Source organism: Dendrobium catenatum, unplaced genomic scaffold (assembly GCF_001605985.2).
Source record: "Dendrobium catenatum unplaced genomic scaffold, ASM160598v2 fragScaff_scaffold_745, whole genome shotgun sequence".
In the NCBI taxonomy this organism is placed as follows: Eukaryota; Viridiplantae; Streptophyta; class Magnoliopsida; order Asparagales; family Orchidaceae; genus Dendrobium; species Dendrobium catenatum.
The window spans coordinates 1-17,829 of record NW_021319207.1 but is presented as its reverse complement, the minus strand read 5'-3'; the positions used below and the strand labels follow the sequence as shown (position 1 = coordinate 17,829).

Genomic DNA, 17,829 nt, shown 5'->3' with positions numbered 1-17,829 from the left:
GAAAAATTATTAACCCTCGAAGGAAGATTTTCAACCATGGAGAATCGAATAGAGAGTTTTCATTTGGGAGGTTGGAGGATATGATGAAGAAGCTTATTAAGATGCAATCCAAAACTCCACTAGTTGTTCTGATGGCTAACCCTAACCATAATTTGACCGCGATTCACTTGGTCGAATATAAGGGAAAAAAAGATTGGGAGAGAAGAGTTCGAAGAGGATGGTTTTTTTTCATCACGAGCCACCTCTTGGGGTTTTAGTAAGGGGCCAATTAGGGTTTTCAGATGTGGGGACAATAAGGAGGAAATTTTTTGTGGAGGTGGTAGGATGGTTGACCATTATGAGAAGCATTTCGGGCAAGGGAAAAAATATGGTTTTCGGATATGGGGACAACAAGAAGGGAGTTTTGTGGTGGAGGTGGTTGGGATGGTCAACCATTATAAGAGGTCTTTTGGGCAAGGAGAGTGGACGAATAGGGAGGAGGGGGACAAGGAGGGGGACAAGCTGAGCCATGGGGATTGGGTCATGCGAGGCAGTTGGAAGAAAGGTGGAATTCTCATCCTCGATACATGGGGGAAATATGGAGGGATTACGACAATCACTATACTGGAGGAGGAAGAAGTTATTAGGGCAGTAATGTTTATAAGGTGAGAATGTTGAAGATGCGAATGATTGATGATAAGGAACAAGAACAACTCATAGCATTCAACTAATAAATTGAAGAGGATAAAAAAAATAATTAGGAAGGTTTAATTAGGGAAAAATGTCTGATTTGAATTTAGAGTGGGGTGGAAATTAGGAAAGATTTATTTAATGAAAGAGGGCTGATTTGAATTCGAGTTTGGGTGGAAATTGTGAAGGTTTTATCTAGGGAAATAGGGCATGCTTGAATTCATATTTAAGAGGGAATTAGAAAGGTTTTATTCAGGGAATGAGAGACTTTTTGAATTCAAATTTGAGAGGAAATTAGAAATGTTTTATTAAAGTAAAGAATGCTAGAAATCAGATTTCGAAGAAATTTTTGATAGTTTGTTTAAGGGTAATTATGTTGTTTTATTTTCATGGTGTGATTTATGTTTGATGTTATTTTTTTTAGGAGTTGTTCCTAACAACATCTAGGATTTGCGGGATAGGCGATCTACCTCTCAAATAGTATCTTTTATTTTTGTTGAAGAGACAATAAAATTAGGAAGGGAATTAATTAGGGAAAGTGCTCCTATTTGAATTCAAATAGGAGAGAAAAATTTATAAGAAAATAAAGCTGATTTAGGAGCTAATTTTGAATAGATTAATTAGGATATATTTTTTAATCAAAGAGAGCAGATTTGGGGACTAATTTCAAGTGGATTAATAAATGTTTCTTAAGTGAAGAGGATAAATTTGAAGGCTAATTTGGAGGAGATTAATTAGGAGCCGTTTCTTTATAGATTTGAGGGCTGATTTGGAGACTAATTTGGAAATGAATTGGGGTAGACCTATCTTTATATTTGTTGTTTATTGTTTGCAATAATTAGTAGATTTATATTATATTTTGTATGCAACATCTAAATTGTTTGAGAGAACATATTTTACCTCTCAAATTATAGATCACATATATTTTATTTTTCATATTGAAGTCATAATCCAAAATCAACAATTAATATTAGTATTTCTATAATTTTCCATTATTTTTTTGTAGGCTTTATCTCCCAAGTATATCAAATTCCTTAGTGCTTCTAGTTTAAAATATAAAAGGAAAATTTAAAACTTTTATACAATTTCAAAAACATAAACAAAATTTATCCCAAATCATTCATGAATATTCCTCACTTCCATCCATAATAGAGGCTCTAAAACATCATCTCAGCTTAAATCTGAAAAAGGCCGCATGAACCTATACTTGCCTAATTGACCAGGTAGCCGACAGCCGAGAAAGAGAATGAATACATACTAATTAAGAATTTGTTTGAGATAACTTTCTTACTATTTTATAAAATAAATTTTTAATACAATTTTTTTTTTTAAAAATTGTCATTTCTTTTAATCAAGCACATTCTGATCTCATTCTGTAAGACAACATAAATGAATATACATTCAAAGTGTCATTTTTAGTTATCATCTGAAGAAATATTCTATGCATCAAGTAGGCATGCGAAGAAAGAAATATTTCAATTTCAATGTAATTGAGACTCAGCAGATTTGATCCCAACATTACTATAAATGAATATCACCTTATAAAAATAAGATGATATTTCATGATGAAATCCAATTCGTAAGTACAGATTCATGATTAAAATCGAAAACCATGTTCCCCTTGGATATTTCAAAGTTTCAACAACCATGGACATTTCTTAGGTTCCATTTGGGGAGAGAGATTCTGTGTGAACACCGAATGGAAAGAACCATCCAATTTTATCTCTGTGAATAGTAAAAGCGCGGCATGAACAATAAATGTGCAGTGAGCTACACTTTTATTGTTCACAAAGACAAAACCAGATGGTTCTCCCATCCAATGTCTCCACAGAATAATACATCCCGTTTTTGACAGATTTTCTACTATTTTTTAAAACAATTTTTTAGTAAAAAGTTTTTAAAAATAGCAAAAAAAAAAAAAAAAAAAAAAAAAAAAAAAAAAAAAAAAAGTGCTCCAACAGCTGTGCCAAATAAAGCCATAGTGAATTATATGTTTCTTTTTCAAGGTGAATGTCAACTACCAAACGATATTTGAAGAACAAAGAACTGATAAACAAACAATAAACCTATACAGATTTCCAATAAGTTGCAGAAGTTATAAACATCTACATGTAAACTTTATTAAAGTAACAAACTATACAAAAAATGCACAAGCAAAAAAAATGGAAAATACAACAGCAACAGCACCCCTTAACCTTATTTTGTACAATGAAACTGACTAATTGTGTCTTCCGGCAGAAAAAAAGAGCCTATTTACCAGAGAATCCATCCTTTGAGCCTGCTTAAGAATCTGCCTCATCGTTGTTCTGTAGAAGTTATGTTTGGGTATTATAGGTCCATTTTCACAAGACATTTTAGCTAGATTGCACTGCCACACGCCCAGCTGCTTTCACCCTCTCAAACTCCGCACAAGCCTCCGGGGCATCTTCTTCACTTGGCGGCACCAGTTGCCAGAATAAGGGCAGGTAAGCTTCCCATTCGCTCAGAATGGTGCTACCTCTCTTGCTACCAGTTTTTTCCTTTAAAAAGTGGGGAAAGGAGGGGAGTAAGTGGTACTGTTCAATCATGCTCTGTTATGGAAATTCAAGAGGGTTGGATTTCTTACAACATGAGCTTCTATAAGGCTTTTAAGCTGCATTTGACCAGCTGGAGCATTTACTCTCTGGATCTTTACAATCTCCTTGTTTACCTTGTACAAATAGAAGAAGATACAATTATCCCCGGTGAAAATACAATGGTTCATCCATTTAGTACAATCCTATTTCATTCTAATGCTTCACATTCATTATATTAGTTGAAATTGTATTTCACACTTGAATTGTTTGTTATGATGCCGTCTGGAGACGCTATGCATGTACATGCACTGTAAATAATAGAAAGCTAATGGATGAATTTTGAAGTCATTATGGGAATGAATTGATTAGTAAAATATGTTGATACAATTGAATATCGGAAGAAAAGAGTAAGATTTGAATTGCCTAACCGGAGATTATGTTACTTTTCCTGAATTGTGTTATAATGCCGTTTGGAGATGCTATGTATGCAAATAAAAAATGCATTGTAAATAATAGAAAGTTAATGGGTGAATGGATTGATTAGCAAAATATGTTGCTACAATTGAATGTTGGAAGAAAATAATAAGATTCGAATTCCCTAATCAATGCATTAAAAATAATAAGTTGGTACTCTTAGCAAAAATTAAAATTTTAAACGAAGATGTTCTAAAATTGAAGAATATTCCGGTTGTAGCAAAAAAGGTATAGAATTCCTGTTCTGAGGCCGAAGCTGTCTCTTCTCTTAGTTCTTGTTAGTTTTTCTCTGTTTCAGGTTCTTTGCAGAATTTTCCTGTTTCCTTTCAGGTCCTTGGGCTGCACAGGTTGGTATCAGAGCAAGCTTTGCAGGATGACGAACAAGGGCAAAGAACCGGCCACCGACGAAGTTAAGAGCCTTGAAATGCTGTGGGCAAACTAGGCTAACATCGTGCGACAATTAGAAGCATTGTCGATAGATGTACAACGCCTTTCGATCGAAATGTGTTGTGAGTTAAATCTCCATCGTGCAAGGACCGCACCCCATCAACCTCGTCGAGATCAGGCACCGGCATTGGTTCCAAGCGGCTAGCGTGGTTTGGGCCTTGACCGTCAGTGGCGTCAAATCCCCCAACCTACGCCAGAAGTATCTGACTCAGAGGATGATTTCCAAAGTCAACGAGAAGTGGACCAGAGTGATTCTGAGGAAGATAATGAGGGCATTGAATATTATGTCGACACTACAGGAGTAGACGACGCACAGTTCCTTTGAGGAGACAAGCTGAATTCAAAGTTAAGGTGGATATACCCTTTTTTGACGGACATTTACACATACAAGATTATTTGGATTGGGAGAAGGCTGTTGAAAACTTTTTTGATTACATGGAAGTTGAATCCACAAAACATGTAAAATATGTAGCTTGCTGCATGAGAAGTGGAGCTAGTGCATGGTGGACACAGTTGCTACAGATACGGCAACATGAGGCGAAGGGCCCTGTCCGTAGTTGGGCGCGAATGAAGCAACTTATGTGTGCCCTGTCCGCAGGTAGACGGAGGAGAGACTGGCGATAGCCGAGATGTACTTGGAGGGGAAAGCATTGGCATGGTACCAATGGAGGGATGCAAAGAGACTCATATGGACCTAGAGGGAGTTTAATGGCGGCTAGTTGGAACGTTTCCAAACCAGTGGGGGAGGAGACTTCTATGAGCAATTGAGCAGTTCTTTGCCCTGACGCAGGAGGGGACAATGAAGTACCGTGAGAAGTTTGAGCACCCGGCCAGTCAACTGGACCAACTTCTGGAGACTGTACTGGAGGTGAACGTTTTGAAAGAGCTCAGATCAGAGATTTGGGCGGCGATTAAAGTGATGAGTCCCCATGATTTAAGAGAGGCTATAGAGCTAGCCCAGTTAGTGAAGGATTAGAGGCACCTGGGGAGAGGGGCTGGAGGCAGCAGCTCAGAAGGTTCGTACAGTATGACCACCACCTTTTTGACATCTAAGGAGCCGACATCGGGTATTCTTAAGGAGCCCCAATGAGAAGACTGGAGGGAGACCTGGGGAAAATCGTAAGAAGCTAAAATTGAGTTACATGAAAAGAGAGCGAAGGGGCTGAGTTCCAGATATGATGAGAGGAATATACTAGGGCATAGGTGTAAGGACTGAACTCTTTAGATGCTCACGATTTGTGATGATGAGGAATTGGGGAAAGAGCGTCTTTCCACCTTGCGGACAAGGTGGGTCTTTGAGAGGTGAGTATTATCAACTAATTTGATGGGAGGGAATTAGGAAGGTTTATTTAGGAAAAGATGATTGATTTTATTGGGAGGAAATTAGGAAGGTTTATTTAGGGAAAGAGGGTTGATTTGATTAAAAGGAAATTAAGAAGATTTATTTAAGGAAAGGAATTTAGATTTGGGAGGAAATTTGTAGAGCTTATTGAAAGATAACAATAGGGTGATTTCAAGATTATGTTTTGAGTTTACTGAAATTAGAATTTTTTAAGTTGTAAGGGCTCTAACCACCGGCTAGGGATTTGGGAGAGCCGAATCTCCTCTCAAATTGAAGATCCAATTGCATTTTGTTATTTTCATTCCTATAACTTGCAATAAAAATAGTTTTGATGTGCTATTCTTCCTAATTTTTTATTGTCGTTCGTTGTTTGGGTACTTGCTTGCTTCAAGTAATTGATTACCCTAAAGTTAGGTTTATGTTTTGTATGCAAAATTTGTGAGTATTTGCTTTCCACTTATTTTGTGATAGATTCTAGCGGCGCCTAGGATTTGGGAGAAAAAGTCCTCTTTAAAAGAGGACCATTGTATTTTGAATGTTCGTATTTATTTTCTTATCAATAAAATCTATTGGTTTGTTGAATTTTACTATTTGTTAGCTGATTTTGGTGCTCAAGTCCTATCAAATTGGTATCAGAGCAATTTATTGGGACCGATGGCTAAGAAAATAGTTGAGGCGTCTGAAAAAAAAGTTGGGGGGGAGGGAAGTAGGGAAGCTGCAAATGGATGTTGGATTGTTCCAAATGTCCATTATTCCAAATGTCCCTGTTCAACGTAGTATTTTATGTGCTTTTCTTGTATGTTTAAATTTTATGTTATTTTCTTGTATGTTTAAATTTTATGTTAGAATTATTTATCTCACTAAGCCTCTAGCTCATTCGATACTATATCATGATTTTTGGAAAGTAAAGGGACATTTGGAATAATGGACAGGTGACAAGTTTTGCTCTATACAACAACATTTTTGGTATATATAGAATGTGTATGATGTAAATTAGAGATTATTGGTACATATAAATATATATTTGATATTATTTTAAAAGCTCTTTACATGAATTAATGACTTGTTCCATTCAATGTTTATAATGTATCTACTAGATGATTGTTAAGAGTCAACTTGGGATGATCAATTCAGACTACTTCCCATTCGTTCAATCATGATGAGTGCTAGTGAGAATTATGCTTGTCTAGATTATGCACTTTTATTACGCTTGAAGATTACCAGGACTGGGTGAAAATGGGGCGAGACAAATGAAGAGGAAACATTGAAGAGGATGGTGAAGTTGAAACAACAGAGATGAGGTTCAACCCAGCACAATATAATCCCCTGAGAAAAATTTTAATGGAGACAAGGCATTATGCCCACTAAACAGAGATGATTATGTTCCATTGATCGTAGAAGAAGCAGAGATATTCCGGGTTAGAAAAAAGAAGAACAAACATAACAGAAGAGATCAATGTATTAAATATCCTTTGACACAGAGGCTCTGATTCCAAATTCACTTACTAAGCAAAGGCAGAAGAGAGCATTAAGAGGAAGAAGAAGAAGTGAAGAGAGGTATTGTATTGATTTTCACCATCACATTACAAGGTTACCACAACAGTTAAATTATACCGTGGAATAAAAACCTAAAATGAATAAAGTATCAATCCCATCTCATAACCAAAGGCTGAGATGCAACATACAGTTATGATCGAATTGTCAAGAATCAAGATGAGCTGAACACAGTCGTGTCTGTGAAGATAGAATTGACCGCTTTACTATAATTCGCTATCAACTTGTTTTTTTTTTTTTTTACTTTGTTCATTTTACTTGACATTTTTTTTTTGGTGGGGGGTGGTTTGTTGTTAATTAATAAATCAATTTTGACATGCACCTTTGGAATAAGTGTGTCATCCTCATCTATAATATACGCAAGACCACCCGTCATGCCAGCAGCTACATTCCTGCCCACCCTACAGAAATTCAAGAAAGGAAAACAAACAAAAATAAATGGCAAAATAAACAAAGAGAATATCACAAAGGGAGGGATGAAATACATACTTTCCTAGAACAACAACACAACCACCAGTCATATATTCGCAACAATGATCTCCAGTGCCTTCAACAACAGCTTCGACAAGAGAGTTCCTCACAGCAAAACGTTCACCAGCTTTTCCCCTAACAAAGACTTGACCACCTGTTGCACCATATAGACAGGTGTTTCCCACAATGGCAGCATCCTCTGGAGAGAAGCCAGTGTTCTCAACAGGAGTAATAACAAGCTCTCCACCAGCCATACCCTAGAAAAATAGAACTTCTGAAGTTTTGTCACACGATAAAAGCAAGAAAGCTTGGGATATGAATATGTGGCACCTTTCCTACGTAATCATTAGCCTCTCCCACAAGCCGTATATTCATTCCAGGAGTCAAGAAACAGCCGAAGGATTGCCCAGCACTTCCATTGAAACTAAAGCCAGGAAAATATTATTTTTCATTGTCAGATTACTATAACAAGTCTAATAGTTTAAATGCCTTCAAAAACGTTGTTACAATATAGCAAATACACACACTATATTTAGTTGTCCTGCAAAGCCTGTATCTCCATATTGTTTAGCAATCACACCAGCTATACGCCCACAAACAGCTCTATCAACATTGTGAATTTCCACTGCCTTTGTTACCTCCTTCTCACGTTCAATTGCTTCAACTACCTGCATCAAAATGGACACAAGTCGAGTTGCATAAATATCTGATCATAGCAATCAAAAACAAGTATCCTTCAGTCACAATACAGAAGAATAATAAAAAACGTTTAATGAAAATTATAGATCGTATTGCAAAACTAACAGTAATGCAAGCAAGACTGCAAAGATTAACTGTAACCTGAAGTTCAGAATGGAATCGAGGTTAACAAATCATTAAAACCCCCTCAACATATTCTATATAAAGGTGCAACTGGAAATGGACACTTCGTTTCAGTTTCTAAACCAACGTTTTTTTTAATATCATAATGGGTATAAGCTACTCAGAAACTCTACAAGCCCTTCAAGTGACTTGAAATTGATATTATTTATTTTGACTTTGTTTATACAATATGTAGTAATGATATTTTATAATAATGACAAAATAAATTAAACATATGACATATATATTTTGGTTTTTTTCTAATAAAATGATTTTAATTAAACCAAAACATAAGTTTTGGTCTAGTAAGAAAATATTTTTTAATCAATAAAAGAGCAGTGAAGTTATCTGTAAACAATTTTAAAATTAAACAAATAAATATACATTTTCTTCTCTCTAAAAAAATTGATTTCAATCAAATTAATATGCAAATTTTAAATTTTAACGTTTTGGAACAAAAAATATAAAATCAACCAATTTCATGAGCACAATATTAAAATAACAAAAAAGTTTTAACATATTTATTATAAGGAATTAACTCGTTCTGCACCCAACGCAATCTCAATCCACCTCCTCTCGTACATGAGATTTGTGATTGTATACGAGAAAATAAGATAAGCAGAAAAATAAAATTAACTAAAAAATTTAAAGAAGAAAAAACATAGTCCAAGAATACTCCAATTTTAATACCATTACCTCCAATTTTTGATAATCTAGGTGGGATCATTTTGGTTTCTTTGTTAAGGAGCCATGAGATTAAACTGGGATTTTTAAATAGTCTAGGATAATTTTGATCCTTCACAGATAGTCGGGGGAGAGTACTGAGCATAGATTATGATGTGATATTAATGTGTCATACTTTAAAATTATGGGAGAAAGTTATTATACATAGGTTATAAAGTGATACTAATGTTTCTCAAAATCAATTTGAATTCATGTCGGGTAGCTCTACCATGGAAGTTACACATTTATTGAGAGGTTTGATGGAGAAGTATAGAGAGAATGAAGAGGATCTACATATGATATTTATTGATTTAGAGAAAGCTTATGATAAAGTTCCAAGAGAAATGCTATGAAGAGTTATAGAAAAAAGGGTTAATAATTCTTATATTCAAGTCATTAAGGTTATATATGCAGGAGCTATTACTTGTGTTCAAACACAAGGTGGTTTAACCAAGTATTTTCCTATTTCAGTTGATTACATAAGGGATCAGCTTTAAGCTCATATCTTTTTTACTTTGGTCATGGAGGTCAACCTAGAGTCTAAATGTTTACGTTTGAGTAGAACTAAAATCGAATACATAGAGTGTAATTTAAGTAGTAATAGATCAAGTGGGCGGAGAAATATGACTTTGGGCGATCAAGTCATTAATTAGAGTACACGTTTTAGATATCTCAGGTCCATTGTTTAAAGTGATGGTGAAATAGATGGAGATATTATTAGTAGATTCAAGTTGGATGATTGAAGTGGAGGAGTACATCGAGACAGTTGTGTAATAGGAAAGCACCCCTCAAACTCAAAGGAAAACTCTATAAGATGGTGGTGAGATCTGCAATGCTTTATGGCACAGAATGTTGACCATTAAAAGAGAAGCATAAAATTAAGTTAAAGTGTTGCAGAGATGAGAATGCTCAGGTGGATGAGTAGCATCTCTTATAGACAATGGGAAATGAGTATATACGTGAAAAGATTGGAGTAGTTTCAATGACAAATAAGATTAGAGTTTTGCCTTAGATGGTTTGGTCACATAAAACGTCGGTCTTCTGATGACCCGATTAGGAGTATATATATATTAGATTTGGCCGATACTTTTATCGTCCTGGACGATAGGGCAAATTCTCTTCAAAATCCATCCGCTGACCTTTTCTGTGCTTGCTGTAACTGATCGTCCTGGACGATCCTATATCGTCCTGGATGATTTGATCGAACTCTGTTGCAATCATGATGATAGTCCTGGCCGATATAATATTTCGTCTGGCCGATGCATTTTATGTGCATCGTCCTGGCCGATACACTGGATCGTCCTAGACGATCCACGTGTCAGCACGTTTGAATCTTTAAAATCGGCCCCGGACGATCCATTATTGGACAATCGGCCTGGCCGATCCACTGTTCGTCCTGGACGATACACGTGGCAGTAATTTAAAAAGTTTTAACTTCGGCCGGTACGATCAATTATTGTGCATCGTCATGGACGATACACCTAATCGGCCCGGACGATCTGCTTTTTCAACGGTCGTCCGGATTGACTTCTCGGGACGATCGCCTGTGTCTAATCGGCCTGGCCGATCTCTGATCGGCCCGGACGATCGGACCGTCTTTTTGACCTATCGGCCTGTACGCAATTATTGAGCCATATCGGCCTGGACGATTCTGCGATCGGCCAGCACGATATGGCCGTTTCTTTAAATTATGGCCGTTCCAGCCATGGTTTTTCACTTTCCACCCTTTCTCCTCTTGTGTTTTCTTGCTAACTCCTCTCTATGGCTGGTGGGAAACGTGTCCGACAAACTTCTGGGAGTTCTTCTAGGGCTAGGATTGACCCTCGTTTCAGGGAAGCAGAAGATGAAGCCGCCTACCATCGTTTCCCCGGTGCGGCGGAGTCGCCGGGTCCTTTGACACCAAAGAGATCTTCTTCTTTGGTGAACTTACCTCGAGACAAGCCTTGAATCCGATGGTACTAAGGTGCGAGTTCACCGGAGCAACTGTGTGGATCCCCCACCACACTCCCTTGTGTTCCTCCCCCTTACAGGATCTTCTCCCTCTCAAACTCCACCCTTTCCTCTCTCCCTTTCAAGCTCTCTCTTCAAGTTTCCCCCACAAGAACGAAGCTACAATGGCATACCTCATAGAAGAGAAGTAACAGTGAATCATAGTCTAAGATATAGAATTAACAACTTTCTATTTGAAAGAAATAAGTATTTGTTTAATGTTTAATTTTGTGAATACAAATTAGATGTGTAATTCTTTCTCATGTGATACACAAGCCATTACATAATTTCAAGCAATACTTTGGTATTAGTGTGAGAGTTAATTTGTTATAAACATTTCTCTTGCATCTTAAGATTCTCATTTCCATCATAATCAACTTCATTATTTGAGACTTCATGCAAAAATCAAATTCATAAAGAATAATCATGTTGACAAGAGGGAAAAAAGCTTTTTTGAGAAGAAAAAATAAATTAGGAGATTATGATTGAAAATAGGATCTGACGGGGAGGAAATCAAAAGGAAAAATGAAAATGTATATATTTATAACAGTTTATAAATAGGAACCAATATAAACCAAGCATGTAGTATATCATAAAAATTAATATTGAAGTGTTATGTCTGTCGTGTAGATGATGCCAGTAGCAAGCAAGAATATTTTAAGATGGAGATTAAATTCATGCAAATACAAAGATGTATTATGTCAGCATTAGTTCATTATTAAGCCAAATCAACCCACATAAGTCTAATTTCTCATAGGCTGATAACAATGAATCAAATCAGGTCAAAAAATGGCTGAATCGAACCAGTTTCCAAGATTTCATAGACCAAAAAGTAATTTGGGCCGAGTTTTGTAGCATTTATTATCATTCTTTATTAGACTACATGTAATAAGAATAAAAATGATATAATCCATAATTTTGGGTTTCCTTATCCTTTATATATAGACCCCTTGCATGGACATGATAGAAGATCGGCGAATGAAATATGATGACGCCATCAACCATTTTTTCCCCATTGAACTAAGTTGTGTATACGAATCACTCCAAGTTAGGTACATAAAGTTCTTCATCCCAACTCCAAGTTGTGTACGTGGAATTCTTCCTCTCAAACTTCATCATGTTTAATTTTATGATTATTTCCTTCTTAAAGGTATCTCAAGCACCAACCCTCTTCCCATGAACTCCATACAGGCCTCAAACCCTAGTCATTTTGTCAATCTAAACAAGAAAAATAATATAACTTCACAATTTAAGGTAAGTTGTCGGCCAACCTACAATTATTTTTTATCTCAAACCCTCTTCACCAAAAATAGCAACAACAAAAATTTTCTCACCTCAGGATCAGAAAGTATAATTTCATCTAGGACTGGACCATTACTGTGGACATCCTGATTCCTTATTTCAGTGCTGCTCCACTTTGGTAGGCCTACATTCTGGAAATCAACAGTAAAATATGTTCAGTGATGTCCAACATGTACAGAAGCTTATAATTGTATCATATAATTTAAAATTACTCATTACAATAATTGTACCGATAAAATATAGCTGAGATCAATGTGTTGAGTCTTTGTTAAAGAAACTTGTCTTGGTTTCAACAATTCAGTTCTCCCAATTATATCATCCATCTTCTCGTAGCCCAGCTGAGCCAAAGTGCCTCTCACCTAGTCAAACAAGACAGCATGAATTTGCCTCATAAATAGTAGGCTTGTGAGTAGACGCCAACTGAAAAGTAAAGAATGCCAACTAATTTGACATTTGAAATGAAAATAGCATGCTCGATTTATTACACTCAAATATTTCATACTTACCTCCTCGGCAACATACACGAAATAGTTGACCAGATCACCAGGAACACCAGGGAAGCGGGCACGAAGCTCTTCTCTCTGTGACAACATCAAGTGAACTATTTAGGAATATTGTGAACATAAAATAATAGAGTTCCCTGATGGTACCTGACTTGCAACTCCAACTGGGCAATTATTTGTGTGACAAATGCGTGCCATTACACAACCTGTTGCTATCATAGCAACAGATCCAAAACCATACTCATCAGCGCCCATTGTTGCAGCCACAAGGACATCAAATCCACTCTTAAATCCACCATCCACTCGCAGAATAATCCTTTCTCTAAGTCCATTTTCGATAAGTGTCTGCAATGATCATCAAATACTAAATAATATGCAGATGAATAAATAACATATTAGGTAACAAATAAAGGGAAGATGTCAAGTGCAAACCTGATGTGTCTCTGTCAATCCAAGCTCCCATGGTCCACCAGCATGTTTAATAGAGCTTACAGGGCTAGCTCCAGTTCCTCCATCATGCCCAGATATCTTAAATAGAGATAGAATATACTGTGGTTATTCAAAGTAGCTCAATAACAAGAATAGAAAGGAACATAGGTATCTTTCAAATAAACAACTCATCATCATTATCCCAGCTGATTGAACCCTACAACAATTCTTCTTTAGAGCTTGTACTAGGTGATAATTCTACTTTCACAAAATTTTTGTGAATAAATAAAAAATATGAAGGAAAAAATAATCATGAAATAACCATAAATGACAACAATGCCAAAAAATAAATAAATTGCATGAAAGCATTCTATCTTATATATATGTCAATTTAGTTGATAAAGAAATTAGAAATAGTTGACAAGGTCATTGGTTCCAATCCTGCACAGATCAATAAATTTACATCCCTTGTGTGGGCAATATATATATATATATATATATATATATAGAAATAGAGAAAATGGTTATTAAAACTAATAGAATGCATGAACACAACAATTTTTAAGATCATTTGATAACCAATTGGATGCATCATATTTTTAGAATGAACATCTACAATTCAATACTAATAATAATAAAATGCAAATTTAAGGTGTAAAGTCTTACAAAGGCATGTTATCAAAAACATGGAATATTGATGATACCTCACATCTATTTGATGGTTTTAATTGCTGCAATACATAAGAAAATCTAAATTTTAAAAGAGCTTCTATACACCACCCTAGTATCCTCATAAAATTCATATGGTTGATGAATGGTTAAATCATCAAGGAAATTGTTAAACATAAAATCCAAAGTGTGATTGCAAAGATAGAGAATTTGTTTATGTAATTAAAAGAAAAAAAAAAAAAAAGAGGGGGTTTTTTATGTAATTAAAAAAAAAAAAAAAAAAAGAGGTGGGGGGTGGGTGTTCAGATTGAGAGAGGGAGACGAAATGGAGAAATAGACGAGGAGCTAGATAGCAGAGCAGCCTTGCATTGATAAGCCCTAACCTTTCGATTGTTGTTCATGTTTGAAAGATAAACAAAAGATTTGATAGGAATGCATAACAATATATATTTTTCCAAGAAAAAACTTATATAATTTGTACATGAAAATAATGATAAAGATTTGTTGAAGAAACTATTTTTTGGGTTTAAGAGTTAATCAGAAAATTAATTCTTCCATTTTTCAGCTTATATTTCCTCCCTAAGCAAGCTAAATCTTCACCGAATGAGAAGGAAACTTCTTTTCAATTTGCATGCAATCCTAAATCTATTTAAAAACCTAAGCTCCTTTAATTCATGATTGAGATGAAATTGATTATAGTTAGTATTTCAATTCTAGGTTTACCCTTATTTGGATTGAAGTATGATTGATGAGGACATCGACTGACGTTTTAGACGAGTATATCAGCGCAGGAGGCGCAGATCGATGGCTATGATCCACATCCTTTATTTTGATGCTTAGTCTTTATTTTGATGTTTTATGTATAAATTGTTATTTATGATTGTACCCTTTCTTTTGAGCCGTCTTGAGTTGTAGCCCCAGGGGCATTTGCATCATTATATTCTTATTTCTTTAGGCCTATATATTGTGGCCACCTCTATTGTATCAGATGATGAATATTGAATGAAATTTTAGTTTTCTTTGCTTGATCTCTAAGTGAGTTCATGAGAGGAGAGACCCTAGGTGGGTGGCAGCAATACCCGCCAACCTTTGGAGGATTCCAAGGTTTGCAAATCTAAACTTTTATTTTCTTTTTCCTCCACATCCACCTACCCTCCAAGCCCACTATGTGAAACCCGGTTTTCCTTCCAGGTTCGTCCGAACAAAGTTGAGATCGTCCGGGACGATCAGTTCAAAACCTGGGGGAAGAGAGGTTCGTCCCAGGACGAATTTAGGTTCGTTGGGACGAAATTTGTCCAGAGAGCAAGTCGTCCAAGTACGATAACAAATTTGTCTGAACAAATTTTGTTCAGAGGAGAAATTGTCCCGAGACGAATAGAAATCGTCCCGTACGATCCTATTTTGTATATATCTGTTTGAGATCTTTTTGAAGAGAGAAAGCTGAGGAGAGAGAAAATAAAAGGAAAAAGAAAGAAAAGTGGATTTTGGGTGACTTCGGTCCGTTTTCGTCCGTCGCCATAGTTGGAAAAGTTGATCGACTCGAGATAAGCACATTCCGCCTTTCTCAATTTTAAGAAATGTGGATTTTGATGATTTTTCTGTTTCAAATTTTGTTTCTGTTAGCAAATATCTGGTTTCATGTCGTGCTGATAAATGTTTTACCGCGTAACTTTTGGTATGTTTCTGAGATGATGTTTTTGCATGTTTTGAGTATTTTATGGAAGAATTTCACCGGGATTTTGAATTCTGCGGAGTTTTTGTCGAATAGAAAATTATTTGGATGTTGAAAATATTTGTCTCAGTACAATGAAAGTCTTGAAATAACGTTTTCTACTATCTGTGGTAATTTGGTAAATTTCTGAAATTGTGAATTCTGTGAAACTTTTGTATACTGCCGTTATGCCGCTGACGATTTTTCTGACGAAAACTGATTTCTGAATTTGATGATTTGATATGTTTGTATGCTATGAAGTGAGGCATAAAGGGGCCAAAATCCGTTGAGATTCTGTCTGTGTCAGGGAAGGGAGTTATAAGGGGCCGGAATCCTTTGAGATTCTGTCAGGGTCCGGGAATCTGAAATCTGAAAACAAGTTATGATATGATAATTCTGTATTTCTGATATGTTCTGGTGCTGTAAGCACAAGGGAGGCATAAGGGGCCAGAATCCGTTGAGATTCTATTAGTGTCCAGGAATCTGATCTGATATGTGATATGTGATCTGTTTTGACAATGTGCTTTATGATTTGTACGATTCTGTCTATTCTGTGATTTGAAGATAATTCTGATTTGAAACCTAATTTAATATTCTGTTATACGAAATGAATTCTTCTGTATCAGTGATTTGAATATTCTGTTAATCAAGTATCTGTATCATGTCTGATTATACAATTTTCTGTACGATTATTTGAATTATGTAGGACTACTTTTCTGATGTATTGTGGATGTGAGTTTCTGGAGATTTTGATTGACTGATGTAGTCTTGCTGAGCTGTTAGCTCATTCTTGTTATCTGCGTGGTTTTAAAGTTCTGGGAAAGGGAAAAAGGTATTGAACTAGCCGTTCAGTATTTGATCTGAGATTAGGTATTTTGTACTTTTGATTTTTGTACAGTCATGGCTTTTCTGTTCTGTTCTTTCTATTAGTAGCCATGCACTGTAATGTACATGATTATTTTGATGAAAGAAAGAAGAAAATTTCAGATGAATTTTTGTATATTTAGATGTTTATAGTAGCTCTGTGTTTTCTGTGTGTCTGTTTATTGGAAGAAAGTTTGAAAGCAAATTCCAAAGCTAGATCCTGGATTAATCCGTCGCGACCCGACGCGAAGGGATTCGTTCTTGTCGGGTTGGGTCGTGACAAATTTAAGTGGTATCAGAGCATAGTTTTGGAGTTTGGATTGTAAGAAAGCTATAGGAATTGATCTGTAAATCTATCGGAGTAGTTCTGATTTGTCTGAATTTTTATTATGTTGTTTTGTGGGCATAGTTGTATTCTGTGTGATTATGGATATGCCAGACCCAAATATGACTGATGGGTAGAGTGCTAGTGAGGCAGCTCCTGTGAATAGTACTGCCCCAGTGGTTGGTTCTGATAAAGTTTCGCAGTTTGCTACGTTGGTTGCTCAGATGATGAGCAAGACTCAGTGATGGGGACATCAAATTTCGACACGTGTACCATCGCCGACGCCGGAGATCTACGGCCACGATCATGATCTGTATTTTCATCATTTTATGTAGTAGTTTATTTTATTTTATATTTTTCCGTTTTTGCCATTATAGGTTTTCGGTCGCTATTGTAGCCCAAGAGGCATTTTAGTCTTTTATTTTCTTTGTCATTTGGTGGCCTATATATATGACCATTTTCTCATGTAATAGTTAGTTTTGATGAAATGAAAATTATCCTCCTTTGTTCTCTTTGTGAGTGCACTTCCCTTTGATCTCTTAGTGAGTTCAAAGGGAGAACTAGATCTCTTCGTGAGTTCTAGATTTAATCCAAGCTTATTGTGGGAAGGTAGAATTGAGAAGAAATTCGAAGCAAGGGAAATCAACGTCGGAAGAAAATCTCAGATTTCTTCAATTCTCCCTCTCTTCATCCTAGTGTCGCCGACCCCCCTTGGGATCCAGCCAAGCCGCCGGCTTCACAGCCCAACCCGCCCCTGCCAAAATTTCCTCCCGCCGGCCCAGTCCCCACCCAGCCGCCGCCGGCCACTCCAGCCCATCGGTCCCCTCCCACCTTGCCGCCGCCCCCTATTTCCCTCCTGTTTCAGATTTCGAAATTCTGAAACTTTGGAGTTTCATTGGCCATTAATGTTACCTAAATTGTCTCCTTAATTCAAGCAATCA

General features: G+C 36.2%; 1 protein-coding gene across 1 annotated transcript; it reads right to left on the bottom strand.

Moving 5' to 3' along the window:
• Positions 1-2,716: 2,716 nt before the first annotated feature.
• Positions 2,717-17,744, bottom strand: LOC110104660 (ferredoxin-dependent glutamate synthase, chloroplastic; the record flags this gene model as incomplete). Its single annotated transcript, XM_020833861.2, has 12 exons — positions 2,717-3,188; positions 3,275-3,358; positions 7,364-7,442; positions 7,531-7,769; positions 7,843-7,936; positions 8,038-8,180; positions 12,420-12,518; positions 12,618-12,746; positions 12,894-12,968; positions 13,038-13,235; positions 13,323-13,439; positions 17,612-17,744. Coding segments are annotated over 12 exons (1,555 nt in total), but the record flags the coding sequence as incomplete, so codon positions are not given.
• Between the last annotated feature and the right edge of the window lie 85 nt (positions 17,745-17,829).